The sequence below is a fragment of the Osmerus mordax genome, chromosome 6, assembly GCF_038355195.1.
Source record: "Osmerus mordax isolate fOsmMor3 chromosome 6, fOsmMor3.pri, whole genome shotgun sequence".
In the NCBI taxonomy this organism is placed as follows: Eukaryota; Metazoa; Chordata; class Actinopteri; order Osmeriformes; family Osmeridae; genus Osmerus; species Osmerus mordax.
In genome coordinates this window covers 20,416,134-20,444,005 of record NC_090055.1, presented here as the reverse complement: position 1 = coordinate 20,444,005, position 27,872 = coordinate 20,416,134, and the positions used below count along the sequence as shown (strand labels likewise).

The window sequence follows — 27,872 nt, the reverse complement described above, 5'->3', positions numbered from 1 at the left end:
CACAGGGAGAACATGGAGAAGATAGGCTTGATGTGCTTCAGCTGTCTGCTACTCTGTGGTCCCCATCAGGCTCAGGGGAAGATCTCAGGTACCGCTCTTCTGATCCTCTCTCATTCTCTCTCTTTCTATCTCTCTACCTCTCTTCTCTATGTCTCTCTGCATCTCTCTCTCTCTTCCTTTATTCTGTCTTTCTTTGTATCACTCATTCTCTCTCTACTCCTCTCGCTATCTCTCTTCTCTCCCTTTCTCCCTCTCTCTGTACTAATGGTGATGTACAAAGCATTATGGGTACTGTAGTCCTTCATGCCGGTCTTCTTTCAGAGTATCAGATAGAGTCTGAGAGCCTGAGTCGATGTGAGTCTCTTCGAGGCGTGGCTGTAGCTGGACAACACAACCACATCCCACACTGCTTTGAGGATGGCAGGTTCAGGTAACTAGCACTGTGTGTGTGTCTGTGTGTGGGAATGTGTGTGTGAGAGAATTATGTGTATGTAAGAGAGAGTGTGTCTGAGTGATAGATTATTTGTGTGTATATGTCTGGTTGTGTGTGTCTGTTGTGTGTTTCTGCGAGTGTGTGTGTGTGCTGACAGTAAAAGCAGTGTGTGTGTAGTGTGGGTGTGTATGTGTGTGTGTGTGTGTGTATGTACGTGGGTGCGTGTGTGTGTGTATGTACGTGGGTGCGTGTGTGTGTGTGCTGACACTAACAGCTGTGTCTCAGGCAGGTGCAGTGCCGTGCGGGGGGAGAGGAGTGCTGGTGTGTCTCCCCAGATGGAGAAGAGATCCCTGGAAGCAGAACCACAGGCTCACCTGTGACCTGTGAGGCCTTTACTACTGACTGATCATCCTCATCATTATCATCCTCATCATCCTCGTCATCCTCCTCATCATCCTCATCACCATCCTAACCCTAAACCTAATCGTAAACATCCCTATAACCCCTGTGCACCTGAACCACCAGTGTTAACATCCTCCTTCCCTCTGTGTCCTGTCCTTCCTCTGCCCTGTGTGCCTGCAGGCCTGACCTCCTGTCAGCTGCAGAGACAGAGGGCCCAGCTGGAGGGCGCAGGTGCTGCTGGGCCCCAGTGCCAGGCGTCCGGGGAGTTCCAGCCCGTCCAGTGTGCCCCGGCCCGGGGACAGTGCTGGTGTGTGGACCTGGACGGCATGGAGCTCTATGGGACCAGGCAGGATGGATCCCCCGCCCTCTGTCAGTTCACATCCTCACCATGGACATCCTGACTGGAGCGCTAGAGTGGAGTTACTCACTCTAGACAGACCCAGACAGACCCAGACCCAGACCAGACAGACCCAGAGAAACCCAGACCCAGAGCCAGACAGACCCAGACAGACCCAGACCAGACAGACCCAGACCAGACAGACCCAGACCCAGAGCCAGACAGACCCAGACAGACCCAGACCAGACAGACCCAGACCAGACAGACCCAGAGAAACCCAGACCCAGAGCCAGACAGACCCAGACCAGACAGACCCAGACAGACCCAGACAGACCCAGACAGACCCAGAACAGACCAGACTATTAGATTAGATTGGACTAGACTACACTACTTTAAATCAGTTTAATGGAAAACATTTGGTCAATATGAACATATGTAAGTGGTACATATGAGTAGAGTGTCCGTCATGACTGTGTTGATCAGGATAGTAACCTTGACCTTTAACCTCTGCCCCTCAGGTCCTGGCAGCTGTGAGGTGCGGGCGCGGCGCGTCCTCCACGGCAGCAGGGGGCGCTCTCCTCCTCAGTGTTCAGAGCAGGGCAGCTTCCTGCCTGTGCAGTGCCAGTTCGTCAACATGACGGACATGCAGGTGTTTGATCTGCTGGCTAACTTCAACAGGTGGGGAAACACACTGTGGTCAGTCTGTTGTTAGTTTATCTGTTGAATGATGTTTGGTGTCAAAGAGGAAATGTGGATTTGAATACTTTAACCCTAAAGCTAGACATTAACCTTAACCTTAACCCTAGACCCACCCTAGCCGGGATGCTTCTCTCTGACCGTCTCTGTGGTTGTTGTCAGGTTTCCAGAGGACTTCCAGACCTTCAGCAGGTTCAGAAGATCCTTCCCTGAGGTCTCCTCCTTCTGTTCCTGCTCTGACAGCCGTGGCAGGGAGATCCCCAGCACAGGTGACACACACACACACACACACACACACACACACACACACACACACACACACACACACACACAGCTACCCAGCACAGGTGACACACACACACAGCTACCCAGCACAGGTGACACACACACACAGCTACACAGCACAGGTGACACACACACACAGCTACCCAGCACAGGTGACACACACACACACAGCTACACAGCACAGGTGACACACACACACACAGCTACCCAGCACAGGTGACACACACACACACACACACACACACACACACAGCTACCCAGCACAGGTGACACACACACACACACACACACAGCTACCCAGCACAGGTGACACACACACACACACAGCTACCCAGCACAGGTGACACACACACACGCACAGCTACCCAGCACAGGTGACACACACACACACACACAGCTACACAGCACAGGTGACACACACACACACACAGCTACACAGCACAGGTGACACACACACACACAGCTACCCAGCACAGGTGACACACACACACACACAGCTACACAGCACAGGTGACACACACACACACAGACAGCTACACAGCACAGGTGACACACACACACACACACACACAGCTACCCAGCACAGGTGACACACACACACACAGCTACCCAGCACAGGTGACACACACACACACACACACAGCTACACAGCACAGGTGACATACACACACACACACACAGCCACACAGCACAGGTGACACACACACACACACACAGCTACCCAGCACAGGTGACACACACACACACACACAGCTACCCAGCACAGGTGACACACACACAGCTACACAGCACAGGTGACACACACACACACACAGCTACACAGCACAGGTGACACACACACACACACACAGCTACACAGCACAGGTGACACACACACACAGCTACACAGCACAGGTGACAGACACAACACACACACACATAAAAAGTCTTATTAAATTAAACTCTTGCTCAACCAGCACATTCTGAAAAAAAAAAAATTCTCATCACATTCTCTTTATTTCGTTTTCTGTTACACATTAATTTGTTGTCATCTGTGTGTGTACGTGCCTGCCCATGTGTGTCTGTGTGCAGGGGTGGAGCTGCTGCTTGACGAGGTATACGATACGGTGTTCTCTGGGCCAGTCCTGGGACGCTCGTTCTCCCAGACCAACATGTACCGCATCCTGAGCCGGAGGTTCCTGGCCCTGCTCACCGCTCTGACCGGCAGCTTCAGATGTACACTACACACATTATCATACAGTGCTGCTAACCGCTAATTGAAGTAGGATCCTATGTGTTTAAGTGATGCTAACTGCTAACCGCTAATTGCTAACCGGTATCTCATCTGTTTAAGTACTGCTAAATGTTAAACGTTAACTGCTAACCCCTAACTCAACCAGGATCCTATATATTTAAGTGCTGCCAACTGCTAAGCCCCCTCTCTCATTCACTCTTACTCTACCTTCCTTCCTCTCCCTCCCTCCTCTCCTTCCCTCCTCCCCCCCTCTCTCCCTCCCTCCACCCTGAAGGCCCCACCCCATGCGACAGGGAGCGGTCTGCAGCTCTGCAGTCGTCCAGCGTGTTCGTGCCGTCCTGCGACGCTGCTGGAGCGTACCTGCCAGGGCAGTGCCAGGCGGGGGGCCAGTGCTGGTGTGTCGACCCCAGCGGCAGGGAGGTCTACGGGACCCGTCAGCAAGGAACCCCACCAGACTGTTAGCTACATCACCCTTACATTACCCTTACACCAGTCAGCTACATCACTCTTACATTACTCTTAAAGCTGTTAGCTACATTACCCTTACAACTGTTAGCTACATCACCCTTACATTACCCTTACACCAGTTAGCTACATCACTCTTACATTACTCTTACAGCTGTTAGCTACATTACCCTTACAGCTGTTAGCTACATTACCCTTACAACTGTTAGCTACATCACCCTTACATTACCCTTACACCAGTTAGCTACATCACTCTTACATTACTCTTACAGCTGTTAGCTACATTACCCTTACAGCTGTTAGCTACATTACCCTTACAGCTGTTAGCTACATTACCCTTACAGCTGTCTGCTACATTACCCTTACAGCTGTCTGCTACATTACTCTTACAGCTGTTAGCTACATTACCCTTAGAACTGTTAGGTACATCACCCTTACATTACCCTTACACCAGTCAGCTACATCACTCTTACATTACTCTTATAGCTGTTATCTACATTACCCTTACAACTGCAATAACCTCTAAATTCCTCTACTGCAGTCTTACAAAACCTGTTGTTCAGGAATTGAGATGCATCGGTACGCCTTTGTGGAACTCACCTTGTTGCTGAGTATCCAGAGTTAGGCTTGTGGTGGTCATCAGAATTTCTGTCTTTAGTTTTGAGTCTTTTGTTCCAGTTTGATACTGCGTGTTATCTGTTACTGGGTAGAACGTGTAAAAAGGGAATTCAGTTTGAAAAAAATGCAACATAGGTGCAGCGGAGAGCGACTGTAATGTCTGTCTGCTCGGTGTTACAGGTGCAGCGGAGAGCGAATGTAATGTCTGTCTGCTCGGTGTTACAGGTGCAGCGGAGAGCGACTGTCCGTCAGCGCGTCGCGTCGCCCTCTCCAGACTCCTCTCTGGGCCCCAGGCTCCCGCCGCCTCATCCCAGCAGACGGAGGCCTCCCCTGGAGGCGAGCCGGCCCATCTGGCCCCCTGCAGCCCCCGCCTCCAGCAGCTCCAGCAGGCACTGTGGGCTTCCCTGCCTGAGGAGCATCCAGCCAGCCTGGCCTCCAGCCTCCCCCAGCTCCTCCAGGGCCTGTTCCCCTCTGGGGCCCTGGCGCTCCGGGCTCTCTCCGCCTCGCTGTCCGCCAGCCCCCGCAGGCTCCAGGAGAACCTCTTCGGAGGAAAGTTCCTGAAGAGCACGGCGGCATTCAACTTCAGTGGGACTGTGGGACCCAGAGGAACCCTGGGGTTGAGCTCAGTCTTCAGCCAGGTCGGTTTGACCCAAAACCAGGAAGATCTGTTCCTGCTGGCCCAGACGCTCTCCTCTTCCTCCTCTTCCTCCGCCCACCAGATCAACCTGGACCAGAACATCTCTGACCCCTTCGGACGAACCGTCAACCTCAGACAGAACCAGCAGCTCCTGCTGCTGCTCAGCCAGATCCTGGAGACCCGCTCCTTCCAGTCCGCCCTGACCCAGGCCCTGACCCAGACCCGAGCCGAGTCCCCCAGCGAGTGGACCCAGCTGCTCTCAGCCCTGCTCCCCGGCCCCCAGCCCCCAGCCTGCCCCCCAGCCTCCCCCAGCCCCTACGTCCCCAGCTGCACCCCTGGAGGGCAGTACCAGGAGCGACAGTGTCTTGGCCGGGAGTGCTGGTGTGTGGACGAGCAGGGGCGGGAGATGGAGGGCAGCCGCTCCCAGGACCGGAGCTCCCGCTGCCCCTCTCGGTGTGAGAGGGAGAGGGCCGCGGCCCTGAGAGCCAGGGCCAGCCAGCCGGCCGGGGTGGACAGCTTCATCCCTAAGTGTCGGGAGGACGGGGGCTATGTGGCCCTGCAGTGTGTGGGCCAGACGTGCTTCTGTGTGGATGCTGCTGGACAGAGACAGAGCCCTGTCACGGCTGGGGAGACACTTCAGTGTAAGGATCTGTCTGTCTGTCTGTCTGTCTGTCTGTCTGTCTGTCTGTGTCTGTCTGTCTGTCTGTGTCTGTCTGTCTGTCTGTCTGTCTGTCTGTCTGTCTGTCTGTGTATCTGTCTGTCTGTCTGTCTGTCTGTCTGTCTGTCTGTCTGTGTATCTGTCTGTCTGTGTCTGTCTGTCTGTCTGTCTGTCTGTGTCTGTCTGTCTGTCTGTGTATCTGTCTGTCTGTCTGTCTGTCTGTCTGTGTATCTGTCTGTCTGTCTGTGTCTGTCTGTCTGTCTGTGTCTGTCTGTGTATCTGTCTGTCTGTCTGTGTCTGTCTGTGTATCTGTCTGTCTGTCTGTCTGTCTGTCTGTGTCTGTCTGTCTGTCTGTCTGTCTGTGTCTGTCTGTGTATCTGTCTGTCTGTCTGTCTGTGTCTGTCTGTCTGTCTGTCTGTCTGTCTGTCTGTGTCTGTCTGTCTGTCTGTCTGTCTGTCTGTCTGTGTCTGTCTGTGTCTGTCTGTGTATCTGTCTGTCTGTCTGTCTGTCTGTGTCTGTCTGTCTGTCTGTGTATCTGTGTCTGTCTGTCTGTCTGTCTGTGTATCTGTCTGTCTGTCTGTCTGTGTCTGTCTGTCTGTCTGTCTGTCTGTGTATCTGTCTGTCTGTCTGTCTGTCTGTCTGTCTGTGTATCTGTCTGTCTGTCTGTCTGTGTCTGTCTGTGTCTGTCTGTCTGTCTGTCTGTCTGTCTGTCTGTCTGTGTCTGTCTGTCTGTCTGTCTGTGTCTGTCTGTCTGTCTGTCTGTCTGTCTGTGTCTGTCTGTCTGTCTGTCTGTGTATCTGTGTCTGTCTGTCTGTGTATCTGTCTGTGTATCTGTCTGTGTATCTGTCTGTGTCTGTCTGTGTCTGTCTGTGTATCTGTGTATCTGTCTGTCTGTCTGTGTCTGTCTGTCTGTCTGTCTGTCTGTCTGTGTCTGTCTGTCTGTCTGTGTCTGTCTGTCTGTCTGTCTGTCTGTGTATCTGTCTGTCTGTGTATCTGTCTGTCTGTCTGTCTGTCTGTGTATCTGTCTGTCTGTCTGTCTGTCTGTGTCTGTCTGTCTGTCTGTCTGTGTCTGTCTGTCTGTCTGTCTGTCTGTCTGTGTCTGTATCTGTCTGTGTGTCTGTCTGTCTGTCTGTCTGTCTGTGTCTGTCTGTCTGTCTGTGTCTGTCTGTCTGTGTATCTGTCTGTGTATCTGTCTGTGTATCTGTCTGTGTCTGTCTGTGTCTGTCTGTCTGTGTATCTGTGTCTGTCTGTCTGTCTGTCTGTCTGTCTGTGTATCTGTCTGTGTATCTGTCTGTCTGTCTGTCTGTCTGTCTGTCTGTCTGTGTCTGTCTGTCTGTCTGTCTGTGTCTGTCTGTCTGTCTGTCTGTCTGTGTATCTGTCTGTGTATCTGTCTGTGTATCTGTCTGTGTATCTGTCTGTCTGTCTGTCTGTGTATCTGTCTGTCTGTCTGTCTGTCTGTGTATCTGTCTGTCTGTGTCTGTCTGTCTGTCTGTCTGTGTATCTGTCTGTCTGTCTGTCTGTATGCCTGTGTGTCCACACACACACTCCCATGTACCACACCTACACCTCCTACATCTTCTGTATCCAAATGGCCTTGTGTGTGCCCCCAGGTCCTAGTGCCTGCCAGACCAGGGCCTCCCAGCTCTTCATGCAGCAGGTGAGCTCAGCTCTGAGAGACCCCGCGGCCGTGTCTGATCTCTCCGCCTTCTATGTCCCCCGCTGCGCCCCCGACGGCACCTGGCTTCTTGTCCAGTGCGACGGCCCCCCAGAGCAGGCCTTCCAGTTCTACCAGGAATGGACCAATCAGAACAGCGCGGGCCGGGAACTTCCTGTGTCCGAGCTCCTGGCGATACTGAGGGCTTATGGGAACAGTAGTTCTGCCATGGCCTCGTTCGGGGGCTTTCTGGAGGAGCTGTATGCAGCGGGACACCAGAGAGTCTTCCCAGGCCTGCGAGCCTTCCCCCAGCTGGGAGACCTGCCCAGGGAGGTCCTGGAGGGGCGTGGGGGTGCTCTGAGGGGGCCCGGGGGGCTCCTGGACCCCCTGGCTGTGTGGGAGCTGCTGAGGGGGCAGGGAGGCCCCTATCCGGGGTCCCTGGCTGACTTCAGCCTGCCTCTGCAGCACCTGGACCTGCGTCGCTGCTGGTGCGTCTCCCAGGCTGGAGAGGAGATCCCAGGAACCAAGGCCCTGGCCAATCAGGTCCCTGCTTGTGAGTCACTTCCTGTTGACCGGACTGAATATGGAAGATGTTTGTGGGAGGAGTCTAAGAAGGTTTAATGGGTTCTCCTTTCTTCATGTCTCAATCCGCTTCCTCCTTTACTCCCTCTCTCTCTCTCTTTCTCCCACTCACTCTCTCACGCCCTTCCTCCCTCCTTCTCTCTCTCTCTCTCTCTCTCTCTCTCTCTCTCTCTCTCTCTCTCTCTCTCTCTCTCTCTCTCTCTCTCTCTCTCTCTCTCTCCCCCACCTCCCTCCCTCTCACTTCCTCTCTGTCTCTCCAGGCCCTGGTTCTTGTGCTGTGGTGCAGCGTGAGGTAGAAGACTTCCTGGAAGGGGCGGAGCAGATCATCTCCATCTCCAACTCCTCCCACTTTCCCTTGGGCGCTGGCTTCCTATTGGCTGAGGGGCTTCGTCTGACCCAGGAAGAGTCCCTCCATGCTCTGTCCCCGGGGGAGGAGCTACTCTACGACAGGCTGATGAGTCACTCCAAAGCTGCGCTACAATTGGCCGCCCACTCCAGTAAGAATAATAAAGGATATAAACATAACTACATCCTCAGACATTATTTGGTCTTCCAATTGAACTATCCAGTTATACTATAATCACAAGACTAAAATAGTAAACCATAACATGTTTCATAAGCCAGCTCTAACTCTCCCTAACCTGCTGTGTGTGTGCCCTCCAGCCCTCCAGTTCTCCTGGCAGAGCCAGCAGGGTGTGTCTGAGGACAGAGCAGTGCTGAGGCTGGGGTACCAGCCCTACTCTCCCCAGTGTGACGCCAGAGGAGACTGGCTGCCCACTCAGTGCCACACCAGCACAGGTCAGGCCTGCAACACCTGTGTGTGTGTGTGTGTTCATGTCTGTGGGTGACTGATGTGTGTGTGTGTTCATGTCTGTGGGTGACTGATGTGTGTGTGTGTTCATGTCTGTGGGTGACTGATGTGTGTGTGTGTGTTCATGTCTGTGGGTGACTGATGTGTGTGTGTGTTCATGTCTGTGGGTGACTGATGTGTGTGTGTGTTCATGTCTGTGGGTGACTGATGAGTGTGTGTGTGTGTGTAGGTCAGTGCTGGTGTGTTGATAAAGAAGGAGAGTACATCCCTGGATCCCTGACCAGTCGTCCCCTGAAACCACTCCAATGTAAGATCACACATCTCTCTCTCTCTCTCTCTCTCTCACTCACTCACTCACTCACTCACTCACTCACTCACTCACTCACTCACTCTCACACACACACACACACTCACATAGGCGGGGGGCCAGTGCTGGTGTGTCGACCCCAGCGGCAGGGAGGTCTACGGTACCCGTCAGCAAGGAACCCCACCAGACTGTTAGCTACATCACCATTAGATTACCCTTACACCAGTCAGCTACATCACCCTTACATTACTCTTACAGCTGTTAGCTACATTACCCTTACAACTGTTAGCTACATCACCCTTACATTCCCCTTACACCAGTCAGCTACATCACCCTTACATTACTCTTACAGCTGTTAGCTACACTACCCTTACAGCTGTTAGCTACATTACCTTTACAGCTGTTAGCTACATTACCCTTACAGCTGTTAGCTACATTACCCTTACAACTGTTAGCTACATTACCCTTACAGCTGTTAGCTACATTACCCTTACAGCTGTTAGCTACATTACCCTTACAACTGTTAGCTACATTACCCTTACAACTGTTAGCTACATTACCCTTACAGCTGTTAGCTACATTACCCTTACAACTGTTAGCTACATTACCCTTACAGCTGTTAGCTACATTACCCTTACAACTGTTAGCTACATTACCCTTACAGCTGTTAGCTACATTACCCTTACAACTGTTAGCTACATTACCCTTACCGTTAGTTCAATTAGCACATGCTTTTATTCAACGTTTGTGTTTACTAGCTCCGTCGCAGAGTAACCATCTCAGCTACCAGGCTCAGTGAACAAAAATTATATGACAGTGAAACAATAACATATTGATTACAGTAGATAGCTAATTAATGTTTGACATTACACACACACACACACTCACACTCTCTCTCTCTCACACACACATGTACACACACACACTGACACGGGCACATTCTCAGGCACACACACACAGACACAGACACACACGTCCTCTCACACAGAGGGTGTTAATGTGTGTGTGTTTCTCCTCTAGGTCAGACTCCATGTCAGAGAGCTGCTGCTCAGGCTCTGCTTTCTGATTGGACGCCATCAGTCTCTGATATCACCACCCCAGCCTCCTACAGCCCATCATGTGATGCGGTGTGTATGCATATTCAGATTTATGTTAATTTTAGCAACATTCGTTTGTACACTATTTGTCTACTTGCTAGTTTGTGCTCACCTTTACTCAGCTGTGGTGGCTGGAATAACCCTGGAACTGAATGTGGTGTTGTGTCATATTGTTGTTGTTGTGATGTATTGTTGGTACGTTGTTGTGTTGTTGTTGTCATGATGTTGTTGTGTCCAGGCTGGCCAGTTCTCTGTGCTGCAGAGGGGGGGTCTAGACCAGGCCTGGTGTGTGACACCTGAGACAGGAGACACTCTACAGCCTGCAGACCCCATCCCCACTGGAGAGCTCACCTGTAAACACAACTCCTACACACTCTCACACACACTCACACACACACACCTCCTACACACAACTCCTACACACTCTCACACACACACACTCACACACACACACACACACACACACACACACACACACACACACACACACACACACACACACACACAGCCTGCAGACCCCAGCCCCCCTGGAGAGCTCACCTGTACACACACCTCCTACACACTCTCACACACACACACACACACACCTCCTACACACACCTCCAAAACACTCTCACACACACATTCACACTACACACACCTCCTACACACTCTCACACACTACACACACCTCCTACACACGCACACACTACACACACACTCACTACACACACCTCCTACACACTCTCTCTCTCTCTCTCTCTCTCTCTCTCTCTCTCTCTCTCTCTCTCTCTCTCTCTCTCTCTCTCTCTCTCTCTCTCTCTCACACACACACACACTACACGGACCTCCTACACACTCACACACACTCTACACACACCCTCACATTCATTTCACACACTCAAATTACATACAAACACCTGCTCACCAGCATATACAACGCAACAATTCATTTAAGTCAACAACTAAATGTTATTGTAATGTTTGTTCTATGTGGGAGTGCTGTGCTGAGGTGTGCTTGTTTTGTCTCCAGGCCCCAGCCTGTGCCTGCTGCTGCGAGGGGCTGCCGGGCGGAGGCAGGTGGGGCTGGGCTACCAGCCGGAGTGCCGGGCAGATGGCAGCTTCTCTCCGTCCCAGTGTGACGTCACACACTGCTGGTGTGTTTCCTCAGACGGCCGGGAGCTGGTCGGGACCCGGAGCACACGCGGCACAGGAGCCAGACCCCACTGTGACAGTAGGGTCACTGTCACCTCTCTCTCTTTATTCTCTCTCTCTCTCTCTCTCTCTCTCTCTCTCTCTCTCTCTCTCTCTCTCTCTCTCTCTCTCTCTCTCTCTCTCTCTCTCTCTGTCTCTGTCTCTCTCTCTGTCTCTCTGTCTCTCTGTCTCTCTGTCTCTGTCTCTCTCTCTCTGTCTCTCTCTGTCTCTCTCTGTCTCTCTCTGTCTCTGTCTCTCTGCTTGACCCAGACTCTCTAACATGACTCATGTCTCCTCAGGTCCCCAGTGTCCATCTCCCTTCCCTGCTGACGCCTCCATCTCCCAGGGTGCACTGCTGTGTCGCTCCCAGGCCCTGGGCGGACAGCAGAGGCAGAGCTGTGACCTCACCTGTCACCATGGCTACGACAGTGCACTTCCTGTCAAGCGCTTCCTGTGTGATGTCGACACCCAGACCTGGCTGGAGGACGCCCCACTGCCTCAAGCCTGCCAGAGTAACTCACCCTGACCCCTGACCCCTGACCCTGCCAGTTTAACTCACCCTGACCCATCATAACTATATGTGTGTGGGGTGTGTGTGTTTCAGAGGTCCAGGTGTACCAGACAGTGCAGTCCTCTGTGCTAGTCCAGCTGTCTCTCGCTGAGTCTGCACAGCCCTGCTCCTCCTCCAGCCTGCAGGCCTCCCTGCTCACAGACATGAGAGCCCAGGGGCTCTGCAGCCTGCAGGTGTGTGTGATCCTGTCCTCTGTGTGTCTCCAGGTGTGTGTGTGTGTGATCCTGTCCTCTGTGTGTCTCCAGGTGTGTGTGTGTGTGTGTGTGTGATCCTGTCCTCTGTGTGTCTCCAGGTGTGTGTGTGTGATCCTGTCCTCTGTGTGTCTCCAGGTGTGTGTGTGTGTGTGATCCTGTCCTCTGTGTGTCTCCAGGTGTGTGTGTGTGTGTGTGTGTGATCCTGTCCTCTGTGTGTCTCCAGGTGTGTGTGTGTGTGTGATCCTGTCCTCTGTGTGTCTCCAGGTGTGTGTGTGTGTGTGTGTGTGTGATCCTGTCCTCTGTGTGTCTCCAGGTGTGTGTGTGTGTGTGTGTGTGATCCTGTCCTCTGTGTGTCTCCAGGTGTGTGTGTGTGTGTGATCCTGTCCTCTGTGTGTCTCCAGGTGTGTGTGTGATCCTGTCCTCTGTGTGTCTCCAGGTGTGTGTGTGTGTGTGTGATCCTGTCCTCTGTGTGTCTCCAGGTGTGTGTGTGTGTGTGATCCTGTCCTCTGTGTGTAGCTGTCTCCCTCAGGGTCCTCGGTGTCTGTGTGTGAAGAGGGCTCGGTGCGTGTGGAGTGTGTGAGTGAGGGCGGGGTCACGCTGGAGGTCGTCTGGAGGGTGTCTCTGCTCGACCTCCCGGTCGCCGTGCTGCCTGACCTCCACGACATCGGTGAGGAGACTCACTAACAGAGCACCCATCAGACAGCACTAACAGAACCTGCCTCTCTCTCATGTCTAACCCGTCTCTCTCTCATGTCTAACCCGTCTCTCTCTCATGTCTAACCCGTCTCTCTCTCTCATGTATAACCCGTCTCTCTCTCTCATGTATAACCCGTCTCTCTCTCATGTCTAACCCGTCTCTCTCTCATGTCTAACCCGTCTCTCTCTCTCATGTCTAACCCGTCTCTCTCTCTCATGTCTAACCCGTCTCTCTCATATCTAACCCGTCTCTCTGTCATGTCTAACCCGTCTCTCTCTCTCATGTCTAACCCGTCTCTCTGTCATGTCTAACCCGTCTCTCTCTCTCATGTCTAACCCGTCTCTCTGTCATGTCTAACCCGTCTCTCTCTCTCATGTCTAACCCGTCTCTCTCATGTCTAATCCGTCTCTCTGTCATGTCTAACCCGTCTCTCTCTCCAGACGTAGCTCTGGGTGAGGCCAGGCTCCAGGCGGGACTAATGGGGCTTCTGGGTAGGGCGCCGTATCGCTCCATCGTGACCTCTGACCCCCAAGTGATCTTCACCCTTCCCCCCACCTTCGGCTGCTCCCTTGGGTACCAGCCTGGTACAGCGGGCACCGGCTGTGGTACGTCCCCCTCTCTCTACCACCCTGTGGAGACTCTCTCTCTTTCTCTCACTACCATTCTGTAGATACGCTCTCTCTCTTTCTCTCACTACCATTCTGTAGGGATGCTCTCTCTATCTCTCCCTCTCTCTACCACTCTCTGCCACACCTGTACAGAAGCTCTCCATTTCTTATTCTCTCTTGTTTCTCTCAGCCTTGCTCTCCCCCCTCTCTCTCTAACTCTCTCTCTTTATTTCTCTTTCTCCCCATCCCCCCCCCCCCCCCCCCCCCCAGTGCTGTGTCCAGCAGGTGCGTTCTCCAGTGGGGGTGTGTGTCGGCCATGCCCCCCGGGCTCCTACCAGGAAGAGGGGGGTCAGGACTTCTGCAGCCCCTGTCCCAGAGACAGCACCACGGCTGCAGCCGGAGCATCCTCTAAGAAACACTGTAAGCTAGGCTAACTGCTAGTAAACACTGTGAGAGGCTAACTGCTAGTAAACACTGTGAGAGGCTAGGCTAACTGCTAGTAAACACTGTGAGAGGCTAGGCTAACTGCTAGTAAACACTGTGAGAGGCTAGGCTAACCGCTAGTAAACACTGTGAGAGGCTAGGCTAACTGCTAGTAAACACTGTGAGAGGCTAGGCTAACTGCTAGTAAACACTGTGAGAGGCTAGGCTAACTGCTAGTAAACACTGTGAGAGGCTAGGCTAACTCCTAGTAAACACTGTGAGAGGCTAGGCTAACTGCTATTAAACACTGTGAGAGGCTAGGCTAACTGCTAGTAAACACTGTGAGAGGCTAGGCTAACTGCTACTAAACACTGTGAGAGGCTAGGCTAACTGCTAGTAAACACTGTGAGAGGCTAGGCTAACTGCTACTAAACACTGTGAGAGGCTAGGCTAACTGCTAGTAAACACTGTGAGAGGCTAGGCTAACTGCTAGTAAAAACTGTGATGGGCTAACCGCTAGTAAACACTGTGAAGTGCTAGGCTAACCGCTAGTTAATACTGTGAGAGGTTAATAACTAATCTCACATGGTGAGGCTTTAACTGCTTATCTCATCATATATATGTGTGTGTGTGTGTGTGTGTGTGTGTGTGTACCCGGCAGGCATGACAGAGTGCCAGCGCAAAGGACTACAGTGTTCTGAGAGAGGGGACTTCCTGTTGGCCCAGAAGGACTTCCTGTCAGGGAGATGGGTTTGTGTGACAGCCGGGGGGGCGGAGCTAGCGTGGACAAACAGGGAGGAGCCTCTGTCCGAGGATGAGTGTAAAGGTACCGGTACCTCAACTGTCCAGGAGGAGGAAGTGGTTTAGCAAGACAGACAACAGATACAAGACAGAGAAGAGTTTCAGTTTGTCCTGTGTGTGTGTGTGTGTGTGTGTGCAGTGCTGGGAGGATTTGAAGACGTTCCCACATCCAGACTCATCCTGGAAGCTGAAGATTCACACCTGATCAGGTCCCAGTCATCTAACACCACCCTGGAGAAACATCTCCACACCTGCCTTCAAGGTCCCAGTGAAACACAGGCTGCTCTCTCCTCTTCCCTCCTCTCCTCCCTTCTCATCCTCTCTCCTCTTCTCTACTCTCTCTTCTCTCTCCTCTCCTTTATCCTCAATAACCACACCCTCATGTGGTGTACTGTACTGCTTTATTAAAATATCTTATAAAGAATGATGAACTGAAGCTGATTGAATATCGATAATCTTATGAAGCCCTATGGATATTGCGTGTGTTATACATGATGATTGAGTGTTGGTCAGTGGTTGAATCCTGCTGCATGTTGTGGTGTCCCAGCGTGTGCCCAGGAGCAGGGATGCCTCCACCTGGCGGTGTCCTCAGCAGGGGGCCAGGCTCACTGTGAGCTCTACAGCCAGAAGCCCTCCAACCTGCACTGCAACACCTCCGACCAGGTACGCTCTCCCCTGGAGACCAGGTGCTCTCTCCTAGACATCAGGTCTCATAGGTACTCTGTCTGAACCTTGACCTTTTCTGACATCCAGACCAGGGGGTTTCTGGGTAATCCTGAGGCGGCCATGTTTAAGAGGCTTCGCTGCTACCTGAGGGTGAGAGGCGGGGCCAAAGGAGACCTGCTGGTCCTCAGGAAGAAAGGTATTCACCTTTCCACACACACACACACACACACACACACACACACACACACACATGCCAACACACGCGTACACACTGACACACACACACACACCAACACACACATGCCAACACACACATACACACTGACACACACACACAGGCAAACAAGCAATACAGTACAGTATCTCATCCCAACACACACTCGAAGCCCTAGTTCTTCAGTACCAGCCTGCAGGTCTACCCCCCTCTGCTGGAGTACATATGTAACAGCAGCCTCCACCCCCAGGTCAGGAGGTCACCGTGCAGAGCGGCTTTGAGAGGATGCCGTTCCGCAAGCTGACCTCGGGGGTGTACCGGACGGTGGTGTTCCCCGCGGAGGGAGCCAGTGTCACGGACGCACACCGCTTCTGTCAGGACGCGTGCAGCTCAGACTCCTGCTGTGAGGGCTTCCTGCTCAACGCCAACATCCTGGACGGAGGTAGGGCTACGGTAGCCATGGAGACGCTCCGGAGGAACGTTACATGTCCGGCTTCAAGTTCGGTGTGATGTTAGTTATTTTTGTATGCATTCTTACACCTCCTAACTTCACCTCCCCTCTCCCCATGTCTCCCCTCCCCTCACCAGGCAGTATCATGTGTGGTCTGGTGCGTTCCCCCTCGGTCCTCCAGTGTTCGGAGGGGGACTGGGATGTGTCTGGGCTGGCCAGCTCTGCCCGGGTCTGTGGCGCTGGGCTCACCTACGACCAGGACCACAAGAGCTTCATCTTCAACTTCGGAGGACAAAACTTTGTTATCAGTAAGAAACACAGCTCACTTTACGGCTAAACCTCACCCTGATCCTCCTCTCCCTCCTCCTCCTCCTCACCCTGGTCCTCCTCTCCCTCCTCATCCTCCTGCTCCTCACCCTGGTCCTCCTCTCCCTCTCCCTCCTCCTCCTCCTCCTCCTGCTCCTCATCCTGCTCCTCACCCTGGTCCCCCTGTCCCTCCTCCTGCTCCTCATCCTGTTCCTCACCCTGGTCCTCCTCTCCCTCCTCCTCTCCCTCCTCCTCCTCCTGCTCATCCTCCTGCTCCTCACCCTGGTCTTCCTCTCCCTCCTCCTCCTCCTCCTGCTCCTCCCACTCCTCCGCCCCCTAATGTTGGTGTTTCATGTTGGTGTGTGTTGCAGCGGATGCAGCATTGCCAGCGTCCAGTAAGAACAAGAGTGACTACCAGGCCAGCATCATTATCTTCCAGGCCATCTACCTCCACACAGGTACCACAGCACACACATACTTCTGCTATATAAATATACAGTTTAAGAACATCATAATGTAAAGTAAGATACATGGATTTGAATATCCTTGAAAGAAGTAAGAAGAAGTTTTTTAGTGCCAAACTACAAATACTCACTTGCAGTGTGCCTTCCTGTGTCAGGTGTGAGTAACAGTACCGACGTCTCCAGCACCTGTGTGGGAGGTCAACCCACCCCAGACCCCCCAGGTGAGTACCCGCCCCTACACACACACTCCTCCTATCGGGTCAGTCTGGGGTCAGGGTGGTGACCCTGTGCTTGATGTGTTCCCAGCTGTGGTCTCAGAGTCGTTTGAGCGTCTGGAGGTCAGTGAGATTCTGGTGGAACCAGACAGGAACGTGCCTCATCTTCTCTACTTCATCTCCAAACACACCTTCTCTCCTCACAGCGCCCTGCTCTGGTGTCAGACACGTGTGTACCTGAGGCCCACACACAAACACACTCACACGCATGCACACACACACACACATACACACACACAGGCACACATGTACACATGCACAAAGTCACACACATACGTACACCACTGTCAAAACCACTGTATCATGTGTGAATGTGTATTTGAATGTGTGTGTATGTACTGTGTGTGTACGTGTATGTGTGTATGTACGGTGTGTGTGTACTGAGTGTGTGTGTGTACGGTGTGTGTGTGTATGTACGGTGTGTGTGTGTGTGTGTACTGCGTGTGTGTGTGTATGTACGGTGTGTGTGTGTGTGTGTACTGCGTGTGTGTGTGTATGTACGGTGTGTGTGTGTGTGTGTGTACGGTGTGTGTGTGTGTGTGTGTGTACTGCGTGTGTGTGTGTCCCAGGCTGCCAGGAGGAGGAGCAGTGTTCTGTGCTGGATGTGAGGAGTGAGGGGGACAGGTTCTACAGCTGCTCTCTGTACCCCGACCCCCGGGTGTGTGGAGGCTACGACACACCTCTGAGGCAGCCCTGTCTCCCCCGCCTCCCCCAGCCTCTCCACAACCCCCACATCAAGAAGGGTGAGTACACCCTCCTCCCCCCACTCCTCCCTCGCCTCCCCCAGTCTTCCCCACAGCCCCCACATCAAGAAGGATGAGCATGCCTGTGTGTGTGTGTGTGTGAGCAGTGGACCTGTCCGGAGGGGTGAAGAGCTTCTACAGGCGCGTGTCCTTCAGGAAGATGGTGTCCTACTCTGTCCGCAGTCGTGTCAGCCTGTCAGCCAACACCCTGACAGACAGGTAGGACTGTACCTCAATACTAACCCAACACCCTGACAGACAGGTGGGACTGTACCTCAACACTACCTTCAGACTATACCTTAACACTACCCCAACACCCTGACAGACAGGTAGGACTGTACCTTAACACTACCTCAACACCTTGACAGACAGGTAGGACTGTACCTTAACACTACCTCAACACCCTGACAGAGAGGTAGGACTGTGCCTCAACACTACCCCAACACCCTGACAGAGAGGTAGGACTGTACCTCAACACTACCTCAACACCCTGACAGATAGGTAGGACTGTACCTCAACACTACCTCAACACCCTTACAGACAGGTAGGACTGTACCTCAACACTACCTTCAGACTATACCTTAACACTACCCCAACACCCTGACAGACAGGAAGGACTGTACCTTAACACTACCTCAACACCCTGACAGACAGGTAGGACTGTGCCTCAACACTACCCCAACACCCTGACAGACAGGTAGGACTGTACCTCAACACTACCTCAACACCCTGACAGACAGGTAGGACTGTACCTCAACACTACCTCAACACCCTGACAGACAGGTAGGACTGTACCTTAACACTACCTCAACACCCTGACAGACAGGTAGGACTGTGCCTCAACACTACCTCAACACCCTGACAGACAGGTAGGACTGTACCCTAACACTACCCCAACACCCTGACAGACAGGTAGGACTGTGCCTCAACACTACCTCAACACCCTGACAGACAGGTAGGACTGTGCCTCAACACTACCTCAACACCCTGACAGACAGGTAGGACTGTACCCTAACACTACCCCAACACCCTGACAGACAGGTAGGACTGTGCCTCAACACTACCTCAACACCTTGACAGACAGGTAGGACTGTACCCTAACACTACCCCAACACCCTGACAGACAGGTAGGACTGTGCCTCAACACTACCTCAACACTACCTTCAGACTGTACCTTAACACCATACCACCTTCATACTAGATTCATACTGTACTGTACTCAGCACTACCTCAATACTGTAACCGTGACAACCTTTTACAGCTTCATGGAATGTGAGAGACGGTGTGATGAGGATCCTTGTTGCCGTGGCATCGGATATGTTAGAGACAGGAAGTCTCCAGGTGAGTTGTAATTGGTTGGTTAGACTGAGTTAGGATGATGTGGAATGGCCATTTATTGTTGTGTGTGTGTGTGTGTGTGTCTCTACACGTCTGTCTGTGTGTCTCTACACGTGTGTGTGTGTGTGTCTCTACACGTGTGTGTGTGTCTCTACACGTGTGTGTGTGTCCAGGCGTGGAGGTGCTGTGCCTGACCCTGGTCAGCCTGGGAATCCAGACGTGCAGGGAGGAGGAGGAGGGGGAGGGGGGGTCGTCCTGGCGTGTGCAGAACTGCAGCCCCTCAGGGGTGGATACCAGTGTGGAGCCCTACGGCTGGTACGAGAAGCCAGGTGAGCCTGACCCCTGACCCCTTAACCTGACCCTAACATCTGAGCCCTCACCCTGAGCCCTCACTCTGCCCCCTGACCCTGAGCCCTGACTGGTCACCAGTGTGTTCTTCTCCATGCTGTATGATGGAGGACGTTGTTTACCCCCACAGTGAACCAGTGGACTAAGTCTCCTGCTCTGTGCCCCAAGTTTGAGCTCCGCGCTCCTTCCATCAACGGTGAGAGATAAGAGTGTCTAACCCAACTGTAGTTCCCTTCTCATTTATTCATTCCTTTAAAAGCACCACATCATGTTGAAACAAGATTTATAATGTCCTGTCTTTTACTCCCCTCCTCCCCTGTCCTCTCCTCTCCTGTCCTCCTCTCTTCTCTTCTCTTCTCTTCTCCTCTCCTGTCCTCCTCTCTTCACCTCTCCTCTCTTCACTTCTCCTCTCCTCTCCTCTATTCTCTTCTCCTCTCCTCTCCTCTATTCTCTTCTCCTCTTCTCTCCTGTCCTCCTCTCTTCTCCTCTCCTCTCTTCTCTTCTCTTTTCTTTTCTTCTCTTCTCTTCTCCTCTCCTCTCCTCTCCTCCTCTCTTCTCCTCTCCTGTCCTCCTCTCTTCTCCCCTCTCCTCTCTTCTCCTCTCCTGTCCTCTCCTCCTCTCTTCTCCCCTCTCCTCTCTTCTCTTCTCCTCTCTTCTCTTCTCTTTTCTTTTCTTTTCTTCTCTTCTCTTCTCTTCTCCTCTCCTCTCCTCCTCTCTTCTCCCCTCTCCTCTCTTCTCCTCTCCTCTCCTCTCCTCCTCTCTTCTCCCCTCTCCTCTCTTCTCCTCTCCTGTCCTCCTCTCTTCTCCCCTCTCCTCTCTTCTCCTCTCCTGTCCTCCTCTCTTCTCCTCTCCTCTCCTCTCCTCCTCTCTTCTCCCCTCTCCTCTCTTCTCCTCTCCTCTCCTCTCCTCCTCTCCTCTCCTGTCCTCCTCTCTTCTCCCCTCTCCTCTCTTCTCCTCTCCTGTCCTCCTCTCCTCTCCTCCTCTCTTCTCCCCTCTCCTCTCCTCTCCTCTCCTCCTCTCTTCTCCCCTCTCCTCTCTTCTCCTCTCCTGTCCTCCTCTCTCCTCTCCTCTCCTCCTCTCTTCTCCCCTCTCCTCTCTTCTCCTCTCCTCTCCTCCTCTCCTCTCCTGTCCTCCTCTCTTCTCCCCTCTCCTCTCTTCTCCTCTCCTGTCCGCCTGTCCTCTCCTCCTCTCTTCTCCCCTCTCCTCTCCTCTCCTCCTCTCTTCTCCCCTCTCCTCTCTTCTCCTCTCCTGTCCTCCTCTCTTCTCCTCTCCTCTCCTGTCCTCCTCTCTTCTCCCCTCTCCTCTCTTCTCCTCTCCTGTCCTCCTCTCCTCAGTGAGTATGGAGGGGTGGAGGCTGTTAGGGGCTTCATCTGTGCTGGTGGACCCCTCTCTCTCCACCTACGACGTGCTCCACCTCAGCCAGGACATCTCAGAGGACCTGCAGAGGACCACGGCCTGGTGTCTCTCTGGTGAGCACACAACCCCTGCCTGTGGATGTGTGGTGTGTGTGCATTCTGTGTGTGTGTGTTGGGTGTGTGGTGTAGTGTGTGTGTGGTGTGTGTATTCCTTGTGGTGTGTGTGATTGACGTGTCTCCCTACTCAGCATGTGAGGAGGCGGAGTCTTGTGCGGTGGTGACGGTGAGGAGGGCGGAGTCAGCTGTGCGCTGCGTCCTGTACCCAGACACACGCACCTGTGGCCCCGCCCCCCAGGCTCGGCACTGCAGGCTGGTCGTCAGGGAGACCGCCCCCCTCGTCTACCTGAGAGGTGGGTCTGAACGATGCTGAGGTTAGGGTCACGGTCAGGTTAGGGTCATGTTAATGTTAGGGTCAGGTTAGGGTAATGGTTAGGTTCATGGAAGGCTGTGATAAGGCGTAACTGAAACTCTAGTGTTCAGTTCCAAACCCAGCACGGGCTTCAGCAGCAACATCAGTGTTCATCCCGGGGCACGGAATGCTGCTGGGCGTCGCCAGGACAACGGCTCTGGGATCAGACAGGAAGACAGTTATCCAGTTCCTGGGAGTTCCGTATGCCCGTCCTCCAATAGGGGCGCGACGTTTCAGCGCCCCGGAGCCGGCAGTGTGGAGCGGAACGTGGAACGCCACGGTACCCCGGTGAGTGGGCCCCACATCACCCTGCTGTTGTTGATCTACCTCAGGGCTAACCTGCTAGTGTTGATCTACCTCAGGGCTAACCTGTTGTTGTTGTTGATCTACCTCAGGGCTAATCTGTTGTTGTTGTTGATCTACCTCAGGGCTAATCTGTTGTTGTTGATCTACCTCAGGGCTAACATGTTGTTGATCTACTTCAGGGCTAACCTGTTGTTGTTGATCTACCTCAAGGCTAACCTGTTGTTGTTGTTGTTCAGAGCGAGCTGCCTGCAGCCTGGCGACCTGGAGACCTCAGCCTCCAGTGAGGACTGTCTCTACCTCAACATCTTTGTCCCCAGCGGCATCGTGAGTCAAACTTAGTCTAATCTAGTGTCTGCAGGTGTAACCCAGCAGCATTTATTTAATCTGTCAAAGTCTCTCCATCTCACCCAGTTGTGTGTGTGTGTGTGGGTGTGTGTGTGTGGGTGTGTTGCTGCCATGGTGACAGAAGGGGAGCACTGCTGTGTTAGTCTTCTTCTACAACCCCTCCAGTCCAGCCAATCACAGCTCACCTGGTCTGCTAGATGCCTCTCACCTGGCTGCCGTGGGCAACGTTGTCGTGGTAACAGCCCACACCAGGGTGGCAGCTCTGGGATTCCTCAGAATAGGTACATACACACACGCAGGCACACACACACACACACAGGCACACACACACGCAGGCACACACACACACACAGGCACACACACACACACAGGCACACACGCACGCAGGCACACACACACAGGCACACACAAACGCAGGCAGACACACACACACGCAGGCACACACACACACATAAATGCATCACACACACATGACATACCGAGACAGACACACATGCGTCACTTGCGTTTATGACTAAGTGCATTTGTAATGTGTGTGTGCGTATGTGTGTGTGTGTGTGTGTGTGCAGGCTCCGCCCTGCCAGGTAACTCCGGCCTGCAGGACCAGCGGGCTGCTCTGCTCTGGGTTCAGGACCACGTGGCCCGGCTGGGGGGAGACCCCAGGAGGGTGACCGTGGGGGCGGAGAGGGGCGGAGCTGACGTCACCAGCCTCCACCTGCTGTCCTCCCAGACTCCGCCCCTCTTCCAGCGCATGCTGCTCATGGTGGGTCCCTCCTCCTCTCTCACCATCTCACCATCTCACTATCACTCTGTCACACTATTTCACTCTCTCACTCTCTCACTCTCCCAGCGTAAAGTTAGGGCTCGGGTGTGTGTGTGTTCTGGTCCACGGTGTGTGTGTGTTCTGGTTCATGGTGTGTGTTTGTTCTGGTCCACGGTGTGTGTGGTTGTGGTGTTATGAGTGTGTGTGGTCGTCTACTCTCGTGGGGTTCCAAACGTCACAAGTGAAACATGAGAGACAACCTTGTGGAGCTTTTGTTCTTACCTGTCTGTGTATCTGGTTGTGTGTGTCTGGATGTGTGTGTGTGTCTGGTTGTGTGTGTGTGTGTGTCTGGTTGTGTGTGTCTGGTTGTGTGTGTGTGTGTGTGTTTGGTTGTGTGTGTGTCTGGTTGTGTGTGTGTCTGGTTGTGTGTGTGTGTCTGGTTGTGTGTGTGTGTCTGGTTGTGTGTGTGTGTGTGTCTGGTTGTGTGTGTGTGTGTGTCTGGTTGTGTGTGTGTGTCTGGTTGTGTGTGTGTGTGTCTGGTTGTGTGTGTGTGTCTGGTTGTGTGTGTGTGTCTGGTTGTGTGTGTGTGTGGGTGTGTCTGGTTGTGTGTGTGTGTCTGGTTGTGTGTGTGTGTGCTCCGCAGGGTGGCTCGGTGTTCTCCCCCTCCCTGCTGCTGGGTGATGCTGAGGCTCGGCGCCAGGCCCTGGCCCTGGCCCGCCAGCTGGACTGCCCCACCTCGGACCCCAACCCGCTCATGTTCTGTCTGAGGGGGGTCCCTGCTCGCGTGCTCAACGCTGCCCAGACCAAGGTAGGCCAGGCTGGTCTAGTCTAAAATAGGCCAATCTGGACCAAGCTGGGCTAGTCCAGTCCACACCACGATAGGTTAGACTAGTCCAGACCAAATATGTTTAGTCTAGTCCAAGATAGGCTTATGTGGTAGGCCTTAGGCCTTATTATGTGTGTGTGTCTGTGTTGTGTTGTGTGTATGTGTTGTGTGTGTGTGTCTGTGTTGTGTGTCTGTGTTGTGTGTGTTGTGTCTGTGTTGTGTGTGTGTATGTGTTGTGTGTCTGTGTCTGTGTTGTGTGTGTGTGTTTCCCAGCTCCTGGCGGTGAGTGGACCCCTGCAGGCGTGGTCTCCGGTGGTAGATGGGCTGCAGGAGGCTGCCGGCCCACAGGGGGCGCTGCAGAGCTCTGGCCCCCACAGTGTCGACCTCCTGCTGGGATCCTCGGCTCACGACGGCCTCATCAGCAGAGCCAGGAACATCAAGGTAAGCAGGACCCAGACTCTCTCCAGTAGCCCTCCTCAGGGCCCAGGCTCTCTCTAGTAGCCCTCCTCAGGACCCAGGCTCTCTCCAGTAGCCCTCCTCAGGACCCAGGCTCTCTCTAGTAGCCCTCCTCAGGACCCAGACGCTCTCTAGTAGCCCTCCTCAGGACCCAGGCTCTCTCTAGTAGCCCTCCTCAGGACCCAGATTCTCTCTAGTAGCCCTCCTCAGGACCCAGACTCTCTCTAGTAGCCCTCCTCAGGGCCCAGGCTCTCTCTAGTAGCCCTCCTCAGGACCTAGGCTCTCTAGAAGCCCTCCTCAGGACCCAGGCTCTCTAGAAGCCCTCCTCAGGACCCAGGCTCTCTCTAGTAGCCCTCCTCAGGACCCAGGCTCTCTCTAGTAGCCCTCCTCAGGACCCAGGCTCTCTCTAGTAGCCCTCCTCAGGACCCAGGCTCTCTCCAGTAGCCCTCCTCAGGGCCCAGGCTCTCTCCAGTAACCCTCAGGACCCAGGCTCTCTCTAGTAGCCCTCCTCAGGACCCAGGCTCTCTCCAGTAGCCCTCCTCAGGACCCAGGCTCTCTCCAGTAGCCCTCCTCAGGACCCAGGCTCTCTCTAGTAGCCCTCCTCAGGACCCAGACTCTCTCTAGTAGCCCTCCTCAGGACCCAGACTCTCTCTAGTAGCCCTCCTCAGGACCCAGACTCTCTCCAGTAGCCCTCCTCAGGACCCAGGCTCTCTCTAGTAGCCCTCCTCAGGACCCAGACTCTCTCTAGTAGCCCTCCTCAGGACCCAGGCTCTCTCTAGTAGCCCTCCTCAGGACCCAGGCTCTCTCTAGTAGCCCTCCTCAGGGCCCAGACTCTCTCTAGTAGCCCTCCTCAGGACCCAGGCTCTCTCCAGTAGCCCTCCTCAGGACCCAGGCTCTCTCTAGTAGCCCTCCTCAGGACCCAGGCTCTCTCTAGTAGCCCTCCTCAGGACCCAGGCTCTCTCTAGTAGCCCTCCTCAGGACCCAGGCTCTCTCTAGTAGCCCTCCTCAGGACCCAGGCTCTCTCTAGTAGCCCTCCTCAGGACCCAGGCTCTCTCCAGTAGCCCTCCTCAGGGCCCAGGCTCTCTCTAGTAGCCCTCCTCAGGACCCAGGCTCTCTCCAGTAGCCCTCCTCAGGGCCCAGGCTCTCTCTAGTAGCCTTCTCTCTTTCCCTCCCCCTCACCTCCCCTTCACCACCGTCCCCTCTCCCTCTCTCCTCCACTCTCCTAGCTGACCCTGATCCTGACCTTGACCCTAGTTGACCTCCCTTCCTTGCCTCTGCAGAACTTTGAGCAGCTGCAGGGCCGAGCGGACAGCAAGACGGCCTTCTACCAGGCCCTGTCAGAGTCCCTGGGGGGGAGGGAAGCCAGCGCCCTGGTGAAGGAGGCAGCCACCTGGTTCTACTCCCTGCAGCACTCACCCACCCCCGCCGGCTACAACCTGTTCTCACAAGCTCTCAACAATGCCACCAGGTGAGCAGGTCTGGGGGCTGGTGTGTGTGTGTGTCTGTGTGTGTGTGTCAGTGTGTGTGTGTGTGACAGCACAGCTGAACTAGAACTGAAGGTGTTTGAACACCTACAGAGTTGTTGACATCCCTCTCTATCTCATCTCTTCCACCATCCTCTCTCTCCTCTGTTTCTATCTTCTCTCTAACTTTCCCGTCTCTCTCCTTTTGCCTCCTCCCCCTTTTCTATGTCTCATTCTCTCTTCCTCTCTCGCTCTCCTCTTTCCTTTTTTCCCTCCTCTCTCTATTCTTACCTCTCTTCTCCTCTCCTCTTCCTATCTTCTCCTCTCCTCTTCCTGTCTTCTTCAGGGATCTCTTCATAGTGTGCCCCATAGTAAAGATGGCAGCCATCTGGGCAGCCAACAGCCGGTCCAAGGTGTTCCAGTACCACATACCCGAGAGCTCAGCCCAGACCAGGTCAGCCCCTTCATCTGTGTGTGTCTGTGTCTGGTATGTGTGTGTGTGTTTGTGTGTTTGCATTTGTCTGATGTATGTGTGTGTGTGTGTGTGCATGTGCCTGATGTGTGTATGTGTGTATATATAAATGTGTGAGTGCATAATTTAGTTTCCAATATGTTTCATATTCCAGTTTGCCATCTTCTTAGTGCTGATGTGTGCTTTTGTCGTTGTCATTGATGTGTCCAGCGGCCCTGCCTTCGTGCCCCTGGACGTCCAGTACATGTTTGGAGTCCCTCACCACCCAGCCTCAGCCCACAGCTTCACCTCCTCAGAGAGACAGCTCTCCCTCCAGATAACCAGCTACATCGCTAACTTCATCCACTCTGGGTAAACTAGCCAACTAGTTAACTGGATCCACTCTGGGTAAACTAGCCAACTAGTTAACTGGATCCACTCTGGGTCAACTAGCCAACTAGTTAACTGGATCCACTCTGGGTCAACTAGCCAACTGTACAGGCTGTGGGAGGTCATTTGTATTTATTGGTTTTCATGGTTCATGGTCATGTTTTTCACAAACCTTGACCAGTGATTTTGTCATCAACACACAGTGTTCCAGACGATGTGCTGTGTGTGGAAGTGTGCTCAGCAGGTATCCTGTTCCTCTCCTCCACAGGGACCCTAACCAGGCCCACCCAGCCTCCCTGGCCCCCCCCAGCCCAGCGCTGCCTCCCTGGCCCCGCGTCCTGCCCCTGCCTGGGGGGGCGCTCTACAAGGAGCTGGCCGCAGGGCTCCGGGACCTCCAGGGCCTGCACAGAGAGGCCTGCTCCTTCTGGACGGACTACATACCTGCGCTCAGCTCAGCCACAGGTGGGACACCAGGTCACGCCTTTAACTACAACAGCCAAGCAGGTTTTCTCTACTTAGAGTGTGGATAGGGGTCAAACCAACCCTGCTCGGTGCTTCGAGTGTTAACCCTCACACACAGTCCTCATATACTGTGTCAGATAAATAGATATATATACCAAGCCCTGCCTTTAACCCTTGCTTGATGTTAATATAGATGTAATAGATAGGTATATATAGAAATATAAAGTGTGACTTGTGTTTCAGCCAAGCTGTCTGGAGATGGTCTGGCGTCTTCTCCTCCTCCTCCTCCTCCTCCTCCTCCTCCTCCTCGTCCTCCTCGTCCCGCTCTGACAGAGCAGGAGTCCAGCCTGCCGGCCCCCCGGACCAGCAGCCCGCCCAAGACCGAGAAGGACGCCTACAGTTAGACCGCTCCCTCCTTGCCACGGTTGCCGCGGACAACACCTACTAGTACCTTCAAGTCACATGACGCTGCAGTCACTGTTCTTATTTCTCAATCACTCTGTAGCAAACCACCTTTAAACACTTCACAATAAACATGTCGTCATTTTAAATTTGTTTTATGGTGTTTTCTTAGTGTGTGAGGGGAGTGTGATGTCTGGGTGTTTGTGACTGAGGAAGTGTGTGTGTGTGTGTGTGTGTGTGTGTGTGTGTGTGTGTGTGTGTGTGTGTGTGTGTGTGTGAGAGAGAGAGACAGAGTGTGTGTGTGTGTGTGTGTGTGTGCGCGTGTGTGTGTGTCTGGATCCTCTCCACTCAGGGTTGTTTGTCAGCTTATTTTATTCAGTTTGTATGTACAGTGCAACCTTAGATAATATTAATGTTTGAGTAGTGATACATATTTTCACATCTGTAGCTATGTCTGGGATATAGTGTGTATATAAATTCACAGGATATTGCTACAGATTACTATATGGATTACGTAGTTCAAGTTATAAAAATGATAAAAGTTACAAAAATGGGGGTTTTCACAGAGACCTTCTCTGGTAAAACCTGTTACACTCCACAGTAACACGTCAATAACACACCAGTAACACGTCAGTAAAGCGTCAGTAACACGTCAGTTGTTCAAGACTACCATCGCTATGTTTTCAGTTTTGGACA

At 53.3% G+C, this 27,872-nt stretch overlaps 1 protein-coding gene across 1 annotated transcript; it reads left to right on the top strand.

The window, feature by feature from the left end:
* Positions 1–27,325, top strand: tg (thyroglobulin). Its single transcript, XM_067237508.1, has 48 exons — positions 1–88; positions 322–430; positions 719–816; positions 1,016–1,204; positions 1,691–1,850; positions 2,031–2,137; positions 3,225–3,368; positions 3,662–3,844; positions 4,696–5,748; positions 7,376–7,972; positions 8,262–8,498; positions 8,665–8,799; positions 9,042–9,119; positions 10,140–10,246; positions 10,455–10,569; positions 11,229–11,429; positions 11,689–11,901; positions 11,994–12,133; positions 12,671–12,821; positions 13,292–13,456; positions 13,730–13,879; positions 14,544–14,708; positions 14,823–14,945; positions 15,231–15,346; positions 15,437–15,545; positions 15,814–16,005; positions 16,152–16,322; positions 16,692–16,778; positions 16,940–17,005; positions 17,091–17,228; positions 17,629–17,802; positions 17,910–18,021; positions 19,064–19,143; positions 19,314–19,469; positions 19,619–19,684; positions 20,823–20,957; positions 21,092–21,253; positions 21,384–21,600; positions 21,855–21,942; positions 22,085–22,244; positions 22,533–22,726; positions 23,370–23,534; positions 23,826–23,993; positions 25,289–25,476; positions 25,818–25,925; positions 26,154–26,294; positions 26,581–26,774; positions 27,018–27,325. Exons 1-48 carry the CDS (start codon positions 13–15, stop codon positions 27,176–27,178), a joined length of 8,244 nt encoding a protein of 2,747 aa, XP_067093609.1. The 5' UTR covers positions 1–12; the 3' UTR covers positions 27,179–27,325.
* The last annotated feature ends 547 nt before the right edge of the window (positions 27,326–27,872 follow it).